General features: G+C 40.7%; 2 protein-coding genes across 2 annotated transcripts; both read left to right on the top strand.

The window, feature by feature from the left end:
* Window positions 1-261: 261 nt before the first annotated feature.
* LOC138597409 (synaptotagmin-like protein 2) lies at window positions 262-5,552 on the top strand. The gene is made up of 4 exons (XM_069669007.1): window positions 262-323; window positions 3,185-3,346; window positions 4,698-4,858; window positions 5,422-5,552. Exons 2-4 carry the CDS (start codon window positions 3,246-3,248, stop codon window positions 5,550-5,552), a joined length of 393 nt encoding a protein of 130 aa, XP_069525108.1. The 5' UTR covers window positions 262-323; window positions 3,185-3,245.
* Window positions 5,553-6,882: 1,330 nt separating this feature from the next.
* Window positions 6,883-16,769, top strand: LOC138597299 (uncharacterized). Its single transcript, XM_069668883.1, has 15 exons — window positions 6,883-6,941; window positions 7,038-7,137; window positions 7,216-7,938; window positions 9,102-11,627; window positions 12,517-12,630; window positions 12,719-12,769; window positions 12,859-12,959; window positions 13,053-13,160; window positions 13,771-13,940; window positions 14,299-14,401; window positions 14,534-14,695; window positions 14,908-14,992; window positions 15,084-15,186; window positions 15,568-15,773; window positions 16,125-16,769. Exons 1-15 carry the CDS (start codon window positions 6,939-6,941, stop codon window positions 16,271-16,273), a joined length of 4,704 nt encoding a protein of 1,567 aa, XP_069524984.1. The 5' UTR covers window positions 6,883-6,938; the 3' UTR covers window positions 16,274-16,769.
* Window positions 16,770-17,165: the final 396 nt, after the last annotated feature.

Here is a 17,165-nt window from a genome sequence, read left to right as displayed (position 1 = left end):
CTTTTCCTGCCTAAATTCAAAAGATGGATGAATTGAAAGAGCATTTTTATTCTCTTAGCTAGCTTGTCGCTGTTTTCTCTCGCTGCTGCACGTGCCATGTCCTCCTCATCCACAACACAGTGAGTCCGTCCGTACTCCTCCTCCTCCTCCTCCTCCTCCCAGCTGCTGTCGGAGGAGTCCAGCTCATCCATGAGCAGCAGCAAAAGACCTGTGGAGGAGGTAAAAGCTTCAACTCCTTTGTGTTTTTCTCTCTTTTTGATACCGACACATAAGGATGGGAGTTACAGGAGCGGGTTGTGAGCAGCCTGCAGGGGTCCTGTGAGGTAGGCGACACGTCACATAGATACTTTGACTTGTCTTAAAGTATTATTTACGTTCTAACTTAAAGTAAGATATTTGGGAAAGTGTAAACTCTGAATTTTAAATTAAAATGAAGCCACTTTTACCAACGAGTTTAACTAAAACAGTGTAGCTAAATTCACATTCTTCTCACTAACACAATCTACGTGGCTATATACATATAGCCACGTAGATTATTACGTAGAAAGTAGCATAAATGTATGCTTTCTACTTTCTACTAATTCTCTCGTCTCAAATGCAAGTATTTTACTTTTACTGCTTTTGTCCGACAACTTTAGTAACTTCATTGTACACATTTTCATACCATACATGTCAAGTAAAAACCCTGTATCTCGAAATGTGATTAAATTTGACATTTTCTTAAAATGTAAACTTAAATATAATAAAATGTAGTTATGGAAAACCCGTGGTAAATGTCACGAAGGTGTAAACATTGCTGTTTTTCTGACTTTTTAAGACATAAATAGCTCACACAGGACACCTCAGACATATGATTATCCTATAGAATATGATGCATTTCCTATACGTTAAATAATCAGTCAGTATATAAAGTTGTAAAATAAGCTCAACTCACACGCATTAATGCAGCAGCGATATTATTCCACAAACATCATATAAAAAACTCTCATAGAAACCGTTTAATTGCACAATGACTACTTTTATCTTTAATATGATAAGTAAATTTGCTGATATAACTTGAATAACACTACTAATATGTGCTTTAACTGAGGTACGTTTCTGTATGTAAGTCTTGGGTGTGGTATTCTTACAACTACATCAGTAAAGCGTCTAAATGCTTCTGCATTATACAATAATAAGAACTTGTATAAATGGCTAAAACTGTGTAAGTTTAGGTTAAAAAATATACCAGAAAGTGCCATCAGTTGCATGATTTACAACTACTAAACCTAACAATGACAGTCAATTGTTCATTCAGACAGATATCTTATAATTAGGGGAAATATTTGAGGCAGTAAATCCTCTAAAGCCACATTTAACTGGAGAAAACAATTAAATGAATTAAATTACATTTAATTTGCTGTACAGAGGAAAACAAGTTGTTGACATGGAAACATTTTCAGCAGTTCAGTTCACTTTTATTTATCTGAGATCTGAAGCAGCAATCAGACTCACATGACTAGATGGTCGAACATTTTACTGTCAAGTATTGTGTAACATAAATATACGCTCAGTTTGTTTATAGAGCTGTCTGACACAATTTTACATGTTTCGTCAACAACCAGTTCCTTAAGTAAACTTTCAAACACACAAGATGCCCTAGAACTAGAAGTACTGAGATACTGACATAGGTCAGTAAACAAACAATACAACAATGAAAAACACACAAAGTAAAAAGTGTTGCTTAAAACCCCTTACAGAAGCATTATTAGGAAAATGTAGGTATCACAGTACATTCTACATTATTATTATTCCTGACATTATTAGATTTTTGAATATTGATGCAGTAATTGAATAAGAAGCATGTTAAAGTCGTAGCTGCTTGCTGAAGGGGGAGCTAGTTTGAGTTCTTTATAAATGTTTGGTAGTTGTTTCCAGTGGTTTACGAGCTGCGGGTCAGGGCCCTCCAAAGGGTCACAGGGTAAATCTAAGGGGTCTTGAGGTGAATATTAGTTGAGAGGTAAAGAAAAGGTCTGCTAAATACATCTGTTTTCATTCCCAGTCATTGCTTATTGGTGAAATAAATTTTACAACTTTAGGCTTCACATCAGACGTTCTCCTAACATAAAACAAGGCCCAATGTTAACTCCTAAATGTTGCCAGGCCTGCAACCAGGTATCAGCTTTGTTTGCTTAAACTGATAATGTTGTTATTTTTACTCACATTATATTCTGAGTAATTAAGATACTGTGCAGTTATACAGCAGCTTAAATAGAAAAATGTGACTTAAACATTTTTCTTTTCTTTTACAGTAACCAAACAAAAGTCTTTGTAGTTTGTCTTTTGTCTGATACCTTGTAGATTTTTAATCCTAAATGTTTTCAGTTTACTTGTTTACACTCAGTTCTTTGTATACAGAGTACTAGTGAGGGATGGGATAAAATATTTATATGGCAGTATATCGTCGTCCAGACTCGTGCAATACAATTATCATTATACTGGCACCAAATATTGATATTTTAATTTACAAATTTCACCAAATTTCAGTGAATAACTACTTTAATCTTGAACCTTACCTTACCTTGCCCCTAAAAAGGTAAGGTAGGCTATTCTTCAGTTAATCAGATATCGTGATATCATTATGATATGATTGTCTTGAAATATATAAATTATCGCAGAATCTTTGTATCGTGATATTATCGTTATTGTGGCCAACATATTGCGCATCGTATCGTATCATGAGTTACCCTGCGATCCCCACCCCTAGCTCTAGTAATGCAGCTTGACGTTCTTCATAGATCCTTCAGCAAGTCACTGGTTGCTTGTTTATCAATTTTCACATTAAAATCAGAACGACACGTCTTAAAATGAATCCTTTCAGGGTGCACATTTACCTGCTTGTTGTCCTGTTTTATTTAATGTTTTAAAAAGTGGATGGAGGCAATAAAAGGCCAATAATTGGTTGCTTAATTTTCAAACTGGTGAAGAATAAAAACTCGGCAACTGTCGAGTCCATTAAAGAGATTTACTCAAGTACAGAACATTTGTTGGAAATGATTGAACGGCTTCAAGTATGTCAGATGTTTCTGATTCAAACAGCGCTAACAGAAACACTGCATTTACCTTATTTAATCACAAGGGTCTTGGGTATGGAAGTCCTGTGTTTTTTATGACTTCCTGAAGTGAATTTGTTTTTATCTGACAGTGACAGACCAAGCTGGTGGTTGTTCCCTGCTGCAGAGCGTTTCCACACTTCAGGAGGCACCATGATCGACCTGAGCCACCTGACGGAGGAGGAGCAGGGGATGATCATGACGGTGCTGAGGAGGGACGCCGAGCTGAAGAAGGCCGAGGAGGAGAGAATCAGGTACGGTTATTAAATCAGACTCCGACATCTTTGTGCAATGTGGGGGTTTTTACATGAGCAGAAATGCTCCGGCTGACATTTAAGCTAATGTCATGCTATTCAGCTAACGTGATTTTATTGATTCAATAAGTTCGTCCATCGCCTGTTCTGTGCGAAGAGGCCTTTGTGGGACGTGATGCCCGTCTGATCGTAATGGAATAACACAATAACAGCTTGGCCGGATGCAGCGGCTGCCTCGGCCGCTGAGAAGCCTCGATGTGAGACAGAATATTAGATTAGATCAACACATGGGAGAGGATCACGCTGCTCTGTCGGACAGGAATAGAAACCCTTAAAGGCCTCGACACCTCACCTGTGAAGAGCGTGATGACCACAGAGTTTAAATCCTGATGCTTCCTCCTTAATAAAAAGTTCCAGCTCTAACGTATTCCTACGCTCTGTATTTGACCTCTGGGAGGGGTCAAACATTCCTCTCAGTGTATGTGCAAGGCTTGTTAAGTCAAACAAACGGCCTCTGACCTCTCCCACGAGCTGAAACTACAGGAGAAACTTCTTTCACAATAAGAGCTCAACCGTGAACTTAAATAAAACTCTTTGAAGACGTGTTTTATTTTGTTTTTACGAGTCGGGAAGAGTCACGAAACAATGTGCTGTTCATTGACTTTAATGGAATTGGCCGGCCGACTTTTTCTCCTTTGAATGCTCGCTGTGTCTCGACCGGTCGAGTGTAAAAGGATTAACCCAACAGCCTGTAATAATGTGCTGCCCTTCATTCACATGACCGCCGCCAAAGATGAGTGCTCATTTTAATGCCTTTGATTCAATTTTGAACTTGATGGAAATGTTTTCCCTGAATTCCTTTGCTTTAGAAAGATCATGTGCGGCTGTTATATAAGGCTGAGAACGACGCTGTGAAACATAGAAGCGGATAGGTAGAAGAAAAATATAAGGGGTCATTAGGAAGAACAGAATAAAAAAACACAACAAGGGAAAGAATCATAGATTATTTGTGACAATCTGTTGATCTCTGTCTCGTCTTTGTCTGCCTGTGGATTCATATTTCACCTCATATTGAGAGATTAGTGCAGCTTAAACCAAAGTCAAACGGTGTCAGATTCTCCTTTCAGTGCAGCTTAGAGAAAGCGCTGTCTTGTATTTGTTCCTTCACAAGAGAGTCTTTTTGTGTCTGTGTAGCCACCGGGGCTGAAGATGCTTTATGTCCTGTTAGTTTCTAATAACTTTCATTCAGCTCAGCGAGGATTATCATATCGCATAAAAAAGACCAATTAATGACAATGAGTTAAATCCTCTTGCCTTAAGCGTTTGTTTCCTTTGTGTGTGTTCTCTTCAGGAAACTGGAACAAGAAATGAACGCTGGCGCGGAGATAGACTCCAAGAAGAAGTACCTGACCGGAGAGTGGTTTTACGAGGCCAAGTCTCGCAGACACATGGACACGATCCACGGCTCGGAGATCATCCTGGCCTCCATGAAACCCAGGAAAGCTGGTTTAGGTGTGTTCATTAGTTACTGTTGACATAGGGTTTGTGTTTTACGCTCACATCTTGTGATCAAGGAGAGAATCCAGCTCCATTTGTGACATCAGGACCCTGTCGTTTACTCCATGATTCTGTTACGACTTTGTCTTTCTACCTGTTAACCAGCAGCAGGTAACAAACACATTCATAGGTATTTTCACGATTCTGCTGTCTTTCCGGAAGCATACCGTGTTTCTGGGGGCTAAATCCAAAGTTTAAATCTAACATTTTCAGAGACTAAGCCAATCACTGCTGAGGCCTGCACAGTGGACTTTAAAGTGGAGAAGAATATCCGAGTAAAGCAGCACAGTTTTTTACCATACAGGCAAACACTTCATCCTTTAGGGCAGAGTGGTGACAATTATTGGCTCACAAAAAACTCCACTGCAGGATGATGGGGGTAAATCAAACAGTTTGATTCTCCCTCTAGGGTTTGATAAAGGATTATTGCTATGTAACTGAATCCAAGGTCAAAAGAAAAGAAAGAATTCAACCGAAACATCTGCCCAAACAGTGTTTTTGTTCCCTCTCTGCCGCAGACGGGTCGCCCAAAATCGAAAGATCCAGGCCGCCTAGCAGTCAAGGATCGGACATCGTCGCTCCACCAAAACCTGCCCGATGTTTAGAAGCACTGCAGCCACAGGAGAACAAGTACACCACCCTCTCTTAATCAGATATCTACCAATCTGTCCACATATAACCTCTTTATTTTCTTATGTTCTTAATAAAAATGTGGCACTGTTTGCTTCGTCTAATGTGGTCTGAGAAAATGTCAGCAAATTCAAACAAATACTTTTCTTCCCCAAAGTGCCCATTAAGGTTACATAACACATTCTTAAATACAGATGCAGCTCCTCTCTTTCTCCTTCAGTCTGTCAGTGTGTATTCTTATGTGCTGTCTTGTGACTCAGCCTGTGTAAACATAGGTGGTGCTGAATGGGAACATGTCAGTTTTACAGCCCAACAGTAGCTTCTTTCACTGCAGGATGTAGCCTGATGTAATCAGAGAAAACGGAACGACGTATGAGCGACGTGTTTAACTCCATGGAGCTCTCATTAATAATAACCATGTGACTGTTTACAGTAAGGAGACTGTTGTTAGAATGGTGGTTGTTAATGGATTAACAACCAGGAAGCTAAAAGTTTCTACCTATGATGATGTTTTTATTCTTTTATTTTTCTGACTTGATTGTTTCGACATTCTGGAAACTTTTTATTAGCAAAAAACTTTGTACATTAAAAAACAGTTTGGTAGCTGACACACATTTGCCAACCTTCTATCACCAGTTGGGTCAGCCCAAGCAATGCTATTGCCTAAACTCTATTTGCATTTTGATAATGTTTTGGCTTGAAGTCCAGTTTTCTTACCGTGTCACATGCATTTTAAATGCAATCTCTAACTGTATATATGTTAACAAGCTTTCCTGTAATATCAATCCTCCGCAAAATAACAGATAATGTGAGTTTATCTTGTTTCCTTATTTCAGTTTATTAGTCTGCGCAGACATCGTTATTCACACGCCAGCAAGCCCCAGTCATGCACACTACATCGTGCTTTTGAGAAAAACAACAGACTCTGCTGGTGAAGCGGTCATTTTATTGTTTTTTTTAATCTCTCTTCCTCTGATGTGATGTCGTCTTTTTATTTTTTAAATAACCTTTTATAGTCTTTCATTGCTTTTATTTTTATTTTTATTAATTTATTTTATTTATTTTTATCTTAATTTGCGTTGCTTATTGCTCGAAATGCCTGTTCCTGTTTTGTCAATTTTCTTCTTGTGAATATTCTCGGTTTGGCCTCATTGTTGAAACTTCCTTAAATCTGTTTTGTATTCTGTAATCTTCCTGAGTTCCTGCCTTTGCTTTGTCTGTCAAAGCACTTTGTAAACATTCTGTTTTCAAAGGTGCTATATAAATAAAGTTTTTATTATTATTATTAAGTGTTCATCAAGTAACCTTATCTGCTGCTTCACCTTTCCTATCTAAACATTTCAATTGTTTTTCCCACAGTGATGCAGAAAAAGAGAATCTGAATTCAGCTGTCCGCTCTCCAAGAATGGTAGGTATATATGTGAAGCAAAAGAGATTGGCCTCTTGGGTGCAGTTTTGTTCAAATTAAAATGCAGATATTGAAATCAAATCATTTTCCTTAAAGCCGCGGCACAACCCTTTCAACCGTGCTTCCCTTATTGTTGTTGAGCCTCCTGAAATGAATGAGTTGGAACTCCCTCAGCAGCAGGAGTCATCTGAGACAGGTTTGAAAATTAACTTAAACATATTTCTAAATAAACATCACTATTATCTAGACTGAACAATTTTTCTGTTTCCCTCAGATCCCATATCTCCACTGATAAGCCCCCCAGCAGCAGAGTCCAGTCAGACTTCAGCGGGCTCCGTCACATCAGAGAGCTCCCCTGTCGGGTTCAGGCCGGTGCCAAAGAAGAGGACATTTCTCTCAAGACAAGCAAAGACAGAGGGCAACGAGCCGGGGTCAGACCCTCAGGTCGGGTCAGCTGGGATTGTTCCTACTCCAAGACGGAGCCTCCAGGGAGGATCCAGTGAGAGCTCCAACCAGTCAAATCAGAAGAGCCTGGATGAAATGCCGCCGAGAAGTGTGGCTTCTAATCAAGCATCTCAGTCTGATCAGTCATCCAAATCTCTGGATGAAATCCCCCAGCAGCCACCCTGTGACATATCTCAGGTTTTATCTAACTCCAGTCCGGAGAGGGAAACAAATCCGCCGTCCTTAAGAACAGACAAGTCTCTGGACGTCTCCTCTGACACGAAGATTTTAACTGAACTCTCATTTCCTTCTACCGCAACTCAAAACCTGCTCGATTTCAGACCAGCCACGTCCACAAGGAGCGATGCAGCCACTGACAGAGAAATCCCACAGAAGAGCGATGAACGAGATGACCATAAACAAATTGAACATGCAGCAATAAAAACGCTCATCATGCACGCCGACAGCACTCAGGATACAGACCGAGAAAACTGCAGCAGTGTGGGAACATCAACGCGGCAGGGAGAGCTGAGTTTGCCCCAAAGCACTGTGGGTAAGTACAGTGACAAGAAATAATTGTGTTTCATTTGTGCAAAACTCTCCATAAAATAACTTCCACATCCCCAGTGTGGGTCCAATTTGGGGCCCTTGTTGTACTTCACATCCTGCTCTATGAGCAGCAGATAATAACAAATTCAGTCCTCACAAAAGACACAATTGCCATCCTCAGTGGGAAACAGCAATGAACTGCTTTGATGGATCAAATCTGTTGGTGCTCAGTTAATTATGTAATCGTGTTACAACCTCTTCAATATATTTGCATAAATGTAGTTAATGGAAATACTCACTGACTCCTTGAAAAAGATTCTTAATCACTGCAATAGCGACAAACATTGATTCAGTACTAAAGGTTAAAGGTCATTGCATGTAAGCAGGCAGATTCCCACTCATCTCTTCTCATGCTAGGAAAAACTGAAATACACTATTTATGATGTTACTGATGACATATTAGCAGTTTGTCTGTCAACAATGTTTAGCCATGTTAGTGGCACGACTCTAGGGATGGCGAGTTGGCAGTGTCTCTTAGTAGGTCCACCACTTTAGTCACGGTCCCCAGGGGATGAATTCCTCTGACTTTGGTAATCCCCTGACCTTTCCTCTGGTGGGTCAAACTTTTCACTTAACTTGATATCTGGTGGACGTGGCAAAAAACTTTGCTACAGACATTCTTGGTCCCCAGGCAATGAATCCTAATGATTCTGGTACACCTTTGACTTTATTTCTTGCACCATGAAGAGGTTGACATTTATGGTTTTGAGTGAAATGTCTCTTCAGCTGTTGGATAGAGTGTCATGAAATGTGCTACCTGTAATTGTCTGACATAAATCTCCCTCAAGTCAATGGCGCTATATGAAAAGATTGTTCACTACTTTGCTTTTTGACCAAATACCTCCAGAATATTTGTCATCCCCATTAGCATCTTGTATACTTTGTGTTTACAAGCAAATGTTAGCATGCTAACAATATAGGATCGTCATTGTTAACTTGTTGACATTAGCATTTAGCTTGAAGTTAAGCTGTGCTACTACCATAGACCACCTAGAGTATTGTTAAGAAAAAAGAGGGCCCATTCTGGAAAAGGCGAAGACACAGTTATCGCTTTCAGATTATATTCTGAAGAGTATTTAAATCTTCTTTACATTTCTTTCTTTTTAGATCCAGAACCTCCGATATCTTATGATCTCAACTTCATTGATAAGTCACATCTGCAAACGCAGACAAAATCAAATCCGAATGACACTTTTCAATTATCCACCCAAACCGCGAGTCCCACTGGTGAAGAGGAGGACTCAATTGCAAAGGTACTGGACTGGTTCAACCGCAGCACAGACAGCAACGATTGGCTAAATACAGATGATGGTCCAAAGGTGAAAAAGAGCTCAGACAAACATGTTGAAAAAAGCAAAGTCAGAGGTGAAGATGTTGCGGATAGTATGAGTAATAGAAAGAAGGAAAGTGTTGAAATGAAGAGAAGTCCTGAACAAAGACAGCGCCATGAGGCCAAAGAGTTAAGAGCCGTAGAAAAAATAGGGAATAAGGAACTGTCCAAACCACATGAAGAGGTGAAGAAGGAGAGCGGAGAAAGGATGCGGTCAAAGAAAGTTAAAGAAGATAAAGACGATGAGAGCGAATCGCCCCAAATCTCGGACCTGAAGTCATTCTGGGAGAAAAACAACGCAGGCCCGAAAATACTAGTCAGCAATTCAATCAAGCCTGGTGACAAAGGACAAAAATCTGCTCACCTCTCGGCAGAGAAAGACAAAGAGAAAATGAACAAAACCAACAGAGAGTCTGATATGCCCTCTGTGCCTGGAATAAATCATGGGAAGGGGAGTTATGATGAGTATCAATCAAATCCTAGGGATGAGAGAGAGAAACAAGGGGTGATGAGCCCACAGAAAGACAACGGACATGATGTTCACTTGAACTTCAACCAAGCCGTAGAAAGTCTGGTGATGAACACTTCAACCCAAAGGAACAATAATGACCTAAAGTTGAACTCAGATCATTTAAGGTTAGCATCCAGGCCCCAAGTATCTAACAGAAGAAGCTCAGACACTGAGATTTTAAGTGTCAGCAGACTTAGTCCAAGGCAAAGGAAAAACATCAACTCCAGACTGAGTCCAGAGTCCGAGAGAATCTCCTTGGCCAAACCGAGTCAACAACCTGACAGTATTTCCCAATCTAGAGAACCTCCACAGCAAGCCGAAATGTCCAGGACAGTTCATGTGTCTCAGCTAGGTACAGATACAGATTTCCAAACTAGGGAGAGTACAAACCTTGAGGAGCTATTTCTATTGCGAAACAACACGCATATGGACGACCAGCAAGGTGGGAATGATGTACAAATCGCCTCCAAAACACAAATGCGAAGAGGTTTGAGCGAAGATACAACGAGTAGGGACAGTGAGGACGACAGCATACAGTTATCACCAAAACGTAAGCAGGATACGCCTATTAAAGACAGAGTCAACAGTCTTCAGTCAAACAGACAAGGTTTACAACATCAAGAAGTTACTGCAGAGAAGATAAAGCAGCTCAAATCTTTCTGGGAGCAGGAGAGGAACAAGCCCATGTTCTACAAAAGCAAACCTAAAGTTCCCGGGGAGGGCAAAGTCGCACGTGGTGCAAGCCAGGCAAAACTGAACAAAAGGTTTACGAAGTCAGAGTTTGATTTGACGTCAATTGTACGTGATGCCAGCAGCGATGAGGACGACTATGATAGAAATAATACAAATTTTACAGTTCTTCCATTGAATCAGAGATTAGACAAGTCATCCCCCAGCCTGGGCACAAGCAGGATGCAGTTTAAAACTCTGCGTGAGTTCTGGGACGAGGCCACAGCAGACGCCAAGGGATTGTCTTCTTCTGACAAACCCAAAAGCCAAAAAAAGAAAGAGCCAATCACTGCCCAGACATCTCTGGAGTTAAAGTGTGCTGATCCTGAGGTTAGCCGGGCATCAGCTGCATTCGAGAAAACACGACCTGGAGTCACTAAAGTATCTTCACCCCCTCAGAATCGATCAAAGTCGCCTCACGATAGACAGATGGGGTCAAGAGCAGTAAATAATGGCAAAAGCAACTTCTCTAGGAGCTCAAAAGACTCTAATAAAGAGGAGAAATCCATGAAACCACAACACAGTTCGACAAAAGAGACTCGTTCTCCAAAGAGTAGAAAAGACGCTTTTGGCGGTCGTAACAGTTCTTTGCGTCGTTCCACTAGCATGTTCGCTCTGAGTGCTCCTGACAAAAACGATCACATGCAGCTTAAAATGGATGTCAGCCCCGTCCACTCCCGGAGCAGGAAGCAGAGGCAGAACGCAGAAGAAGGTACCAGAAGATCGTCAGAGGAGACCGAGACTCCGACTCCACGTGCACGAGCGTACGTTCCTACAGACTACCGGCACTACCTGGGCATGACAGATAACACAAGCGCCAACACCTCCCTCGACCAGACTCTTAAAGACGAGGGGTCGGAGGGCAAGTTTGGGTATGAGTTTGACCTGGGTGGGCCGATGAAGGCCAGCACTCCGATGAGCTCAGAAGATCGTGACAGCAGGAGGGGCAGCAAGACGGGTCATCGCCCCCTGTGGGCCACCTACAGCAGCTCAGACACAGGTCAGGATTCTTCTATGAGCAGCATGTCAGAAACCTGGTCCGTCTCCAGGAACAGTTCCAACCGTGAGTCTTTTTAAACTGTAACACGTATAAATGATCGGATAAAAGTCACGTGAGCTTACTATTCCTGCAACCCAACAATGTAACATGTCTCTAACACTACCACAAAACAAGAAGGTGATGGATGCAAAAAGAAACAAACATTTCAAAACATACCCTCACTGTAATCTCAGACGAACGAAACTAATCATCTAAGCAAAGACCTCTTTCAGCTTTTGAAAAGCTTCAAAGCTTTTTCAGAGACATTTCTTTTAATGTATTTAAAAAAACATTTGACATCTGTGTAGTTGTAGAAGTAGTGCAACCTCTGCTGGTGTCTGACTCACGGACGATTATGATCAGTGTGGGCTGTATCCAGCAGTATCCTTGTTATCATGTCCGTGTTAGGCTATCTGTGTTGGCAGAAGCAAATCTCTGTAAACACTGTGAGTAACTGCAGTAAGTTGCCCATGTTTAATTTGTGGGATGGGTTATACGTCGCTCTGACTTTACTGACACCTCACAGAAAATGTCTCACCGACCTACAACTTAAGACGTTTCATTGGAGCTTCCCTACATCTTAAAATCCCTCGTTTTACAGAGTATGTAACATTTCCAAAGTTAACAGTATTGCACAATTGATGCACCATAGTTTGGTTTTAAAAAGCACAGCATTTTATATTAATAAATATAGACATTTAGAGGACTATATCTGAAAACATACACTATATACTGTAAGTACCATTTAGTATCTCTTATCTGATCTTCACACAGTTAGCATATTCCTAAAATGACCTTGTTTTACACAAATTTCCACAAAATTTAGCAAACATTATTGAGCAGCAGCAGTATATATGTATGCCAGCAAAGAGATCCGATTGATCAGACATTTTCTTTCCCATTCATCCTGTAGGTGAGAACGATGATGAAAACCGAAACCCTGTCAGGAAAGCTTTGAGGCGAGCGGAAACGCGGCCTAAAAACCTGGCTAAAAGTTTGGAGGACATCACAGGATCCTTATCACCACGTGAGCCTATCTTTGACTTCCAAGTCAAATTGCCCGTACGCACAGATCCTCTTGGATGATTGTGATTTCTTTTCATTGTCTCCTACAGGACAAGAAAGAAGGCAAGACCCAACTGCAGACACGAGACGAATTAGTGAAGGTAAAAATAACTTCTTTTGATTAATAATGTTTTTGCAAGCATTGTGAGTGAAGACTTTTTATCCTTTGCTCCCGCCTTTCAACCATCAGTTTCAGTTTCAACCATCCCGTCCACTTCCTCGTCCATATATTCGGACGCGGAGCACCTGAAGAAGATGAGCAAATCTGTTCCTTCGTTCTTACAGAAGGAGGTAAAATCATCCCTGTATGTTTTAGTCCTGTAGGTCAAACCTGCTTTGCATCCTTGTGCACAGAGCTTTTTGTGCAGTCTGTCTGTCTTTCAGGACGTTGGCACTGACACCGACTCAAACTACGGGGATACTTACCGCAGAGGAAAACTAATGACGGACAGCTCCTTCGCCGACTCCTCTGGCAGGGCGTCTTTGTCTTCTGTATGTTCACACACGGCAGCAGCCATCGCTTGCACACGCTTAACACTCGAACACTGCTCTCTTAAACTGCATCGCTTGTCGGCTTTAAAGCTTAAACTTTCACCCTCAGGGACTACATTTTTTTTGCAGTATTTTAAAATGCATGCATTCTTTATTGTTGTCAAAACCTTGCACCTACATTACCCACAATACATCTTGACTGGCAACAGTTTGGTCATAAATTTGATTATGTCTCTAGCAGCTAATGTAGCCTTGAGATGCTAGCCTTGATCATTAACTAGAGATCAGGAGCAGGGTACGATAAACTTGCAATTAACAACTCTAGTCTTTAGCCCCAACCATTTCAGATTTAAGTGACATCATCTGAGTACATTTGATTAGATTCTGCCCATCTCTATCTGTAGCCAAAAATGTTATTTTTTTCCGAAACTGCAGTGGAACCCCTAAAAAACCTATAGAGTTCCCCTTAAAGCTAGCACTACCTAGCTCTGACTTTGACCTCTATCTCTGGAACACACCGACTGCAAACTGTCCGATATAAACATATGTAATGATTCCAGTTAAAATTGACAATATAAGATATTTGCCAACTTGTTTGTGCGCGTTCTAGCTGAGTGGAAGTGTGATGACCATGTACAGCGGGGACTTCGCCAACGTGGAGGTTCAGGGAAACATCCAGTTCTCCATCAACTACGTTCAGAAGCTCAGAGAGTTTCACATCTTTGTGGTCGAGTGCCGAGACCTGGCTGCAGTCGACCCGAAGAGGGGCCGCTCGGATCCGTGAGTACTCTACCTGAGATAGTCGAGTAAATTAAACTAAATTCCTTCTCTGCTAAGTAAGATGAATTGAAGGCAAAAGACAAACCATGAGTTTGAAACATGTCCGTGTAATTCTGTTAAATCATCAGTGAAATCTGTGTGTTTGGGATCAATCCACATCTGCCACTATGGCAAGTAATATTATATAACTTATCCACTCTTATCTCTTCTGCATAAGAAGGGTGACTATAACTACATACTTTAACTATATTAATTCATAGCGTGTCATTTATTTTAGTTTACCAGTGGTTAGCATGTAATTACATCCTTTTAGTATAATAGACCTTAAAGTTTTTGTGTCTTTTTTTCCTGTTTTAAGCTATGTCAAAAGCTACCTGGCTCCGGACAAAGCTAATCTGGGAAAGAGGAAAACATCTGTAAAAAAGAAGACACTAAATCCAACTTTCAACGAGATCCTCAGGGTAAGAATCTGCAGATATTTCAAAGCTAGGTGTATTGGACAATCACTGACACTTTCCCAAAGTGTAACGTTTAATACTTGGCAGCGTGACGACAAGCTAACAAAAGCAGCTTGCTCTTATGTGTCCTCACAGTATCGTGTTCGCATGGAGTACCTCAGAACCCAGACGCTCATTCTCTCCGTTTGGCATAACGACACCTTTGGCAGGAATAGTTTCCTGGGTGAGGTAGACATGGACCTCTCCAAGTGGGACTTTGACCACACCCAGATGAACTACTTACCACTGAAAGCTAGGGTAAGAAGAAAAACACACAGGCGGCTGTATTGTTTGCTTTCTTATCAAATAACCACATGGTTATCTTAGAATGTGGTCAGCCTACCGTCTATTTGAGAGCATTATATCACATGGCCTGCAGGTATTGTTCGACCCATGGACAAAGATTTAAAGCTTCATGGGGGATTTTTCATTTGCTGTTCATGTTATGTATTTTGCGTCAAACGCTGCAGACTACACACACGCTACCACCATCAACTGGTCGAGGAGAGATGAGACTGGCTATACGCTTCCTGCCACAGATCATCCACAGCGAAGGTTTGCACACATCTTTATTGCATTATTTAATAAGAAGCCCATTTTTTTTGTCTTGTCTTTTATGCTTTTAAAATCACTCATGTCCTCATAGGATTAGGAAAGGAGGCTCCAAGCACCGGAGAGGTACACATTTGGGTGAAAGAATGCAAGAATCTGCCTCTAATCAGGACCACCATTGACCCATATGTTAAGTGGTATGTAAAAGTATTTGCATTTGGTATTTGTGAAAGAAACAGTTCAGCTTTTTGACAAATACTCTGCTATTTTTGCAGATAGATAAGAATATTGCGACCAATCACATTACTGTACGCTAAAAAAGAAACTTGAGCCAGCAACTGGTTAGCTTAGCTTAGCAAAAACACTGGAAACAGCTAGCAGAGCCAGGCAAGCTGCTACCCCCTGATTTTAGCATCCACACAGAGCTAAGCTTACCCTGGCTGTGATATTATTGAAGGACATGCGTGTCAATCTTCCCATATAAGCCATTAAGTGTAGTTCCCAAGATTTCTAATTATACCTTAGAGGATTTTTTTTTCTGTATCAGTCAACATGTTTCCTTCTCCCTTCATCTGAAGCTTTGTGCTGCCAGACACGAGCAGGAAGAGTCGCCAGAAGACACGTGTGCTGCGGAGGACGGTAGACCCAGCGTTTAATCACACGATGGTATACGATGGTATCAGAGAGGCTGATCTAGCAGAGGCCTGTGTGGAGCTCACCGTCTGGGACAGAGACAGACTCGCCAGCAACCTGCTGGGGGGCCTGAGGCTCGGCCCTGGAACAGGTCACTACTACACGCTATGTATCCCAAAGCAAAATGTTTGGGAACCACTGGTTTAGATGTGAAACAATGTGATGCATTTATCAAATTTTTTTTTAATCTAAGTTCTAAAACAGCAACTTACTAGTGACAGTCAAATTCATATAACGTGGGTAAAAAGTTCAGTACATCTCTGAAAGAAAGAGGGGTAGAGGTATAAAGTAGCAGAACACAGCAAAAATATAAAGTCACTTAGAAGAACCACAAATCTGTAAGTATTTGAGTACATTGGTACATATATACTTTCTTGACACGTCTGCAGGTTATCGGTGAATGTATGTTTTTGACCATGCATCTCTCTGTGCGTCTCTCTAGGAAGGAGTTATGGAGCACCGGTGGACTGGATGGACTCGACCCCCTTTGAGGTTGCTCTTTGGGAGCGCATGAAGGCCACCCCGAATGAATGGGTCGAGGACGTAATCCCAATAAGAATGATAAACTCTTCCAAATCTGCTTTCAAATAAGTAAACGTATATCAAATTGCTATAAAGACAGTATATTACTGAGAGGTAAAAACTGTGGTTTTAAAGGTCCAGGGCATCCATTTAAAAAAAGCTTTCTAAGGATTTCAAAAAATAAAATAAAGACACCAAAGTAAAACATGTTAAATGTTAACAGCATTATTATTACATTATCAGCAGAAATGAAAAAAAAAAGAGTTTTTATTTATATTTTTTTGGAACCTGGAACTTTGCCCTGTCCTTTGTTGAGCAATATTAAGACACTTGATTTATATTTCATCGCACTGGACCTTCTTAACCTAACGAGATCACATACTATATATTGTATCAACCTTTCTAATCTCATCTAAAACATTTTATTCAGGTATTGACTCTGAGAACATCGCTAAGACTAACACTTAGCTTTACAGTATTGTTATACATTTGAATTTTACTGGATATCTGATGAGTGATGAACTGCACTTAGTTATTTTTAACCAAAAGTGGGATTAAAGACATTTTCAACAACAGCCTCCAGACAGTTTTTTTTTAAGTAGTTCGCAAATATTTCAACACAGGCTTGATGGCATCATATTCTGACCAGCCACTAATGATACACATGATGAATCCTACTGTTTTGATTACCCCCTTACTTTCCCTCTAGTGCCACTGTGAGATTTGGATTTTAGATGGATTGCTATAAAGTTTGGTCAGCACAATTATTTCCTTCTTAGGGTCACATTTTTTGATCCTTAAACTTTAGTGCCATATGAGCACACTAAATACAAAATTAACGATATGTCTGCACATTAGCATTGTTGGGGCGCATGTTAGCCATTTAGCTCAAAGCATCAATAGTACAGCCTCAAGGACTTGCCAGCACAGCTGTTGGGCAATGTAAGAGAATATAATAAAT

This window comes from Semicossyphus pulcher, unplaced genomic scaffold (assembly GCF_022749685.1).
Source record: "Semicossyphus pulcher isolate SPU_LCO1_2020_fin unplaced genomic scaffold, fSemPul1.0.p SCAF_19, whole genome shotgun sequence".
NCBI lineage: Eukaryota > Metazoa > Chordata > Actinopteri > Labriformes > Labridae > Semicossyphus > Semicossyphus pulcher.
This window is presented reverse-complemented; position numbering and strand designations above follow the sequence as displayed.

What these genes read in the sequence shown, in the direction of transcription:
- LOC138597409 (XM_069669007.1), top strand. Translation starts at nt 3,246, where the DNA reads ATGATCGACCTGAGCCACCTGACGGAGGAGGAGCAGGGGATGATCATG. An exon ending in GCCGAGGAGGAGAGAATCAG is followed by an intron (nt 3,347 to 4,697) that starts GTACGGTTATTA and finishes TGTTCTCTTCAG; the next exon opens with GAAACTGGAACAAGAAATGA. An exon ending in ACCCAGGAAAGCTGGTTTAG is followed by an intron (nt 4,859 to 5,421) that starts GTGTGTTCATTA and finishes TCTCTGCCGCAG; the next exon opens with ACGGGTCGCCCAAAATCGAA.
- LOC138597299 (XM_069668883.1), top strand. An exon ending in CTTCGTTCTTACAGAAGGAG is followed by an intron (nt 12,960 to 13,052) that starts GTAAAATCATCC and finishes TCTGTCTTTCAG; the next exon opens with GACGTTGGCACTGACACCGA. An exon ending in ACTTACCACTGAAAGCTAGG is followed by an intron (nt 14,696 to 14,907) that starts GTAAGAAGAAAA and finishes CAAACGCTGCAG; the next exon opens with ACTACACACACGCTACCACC.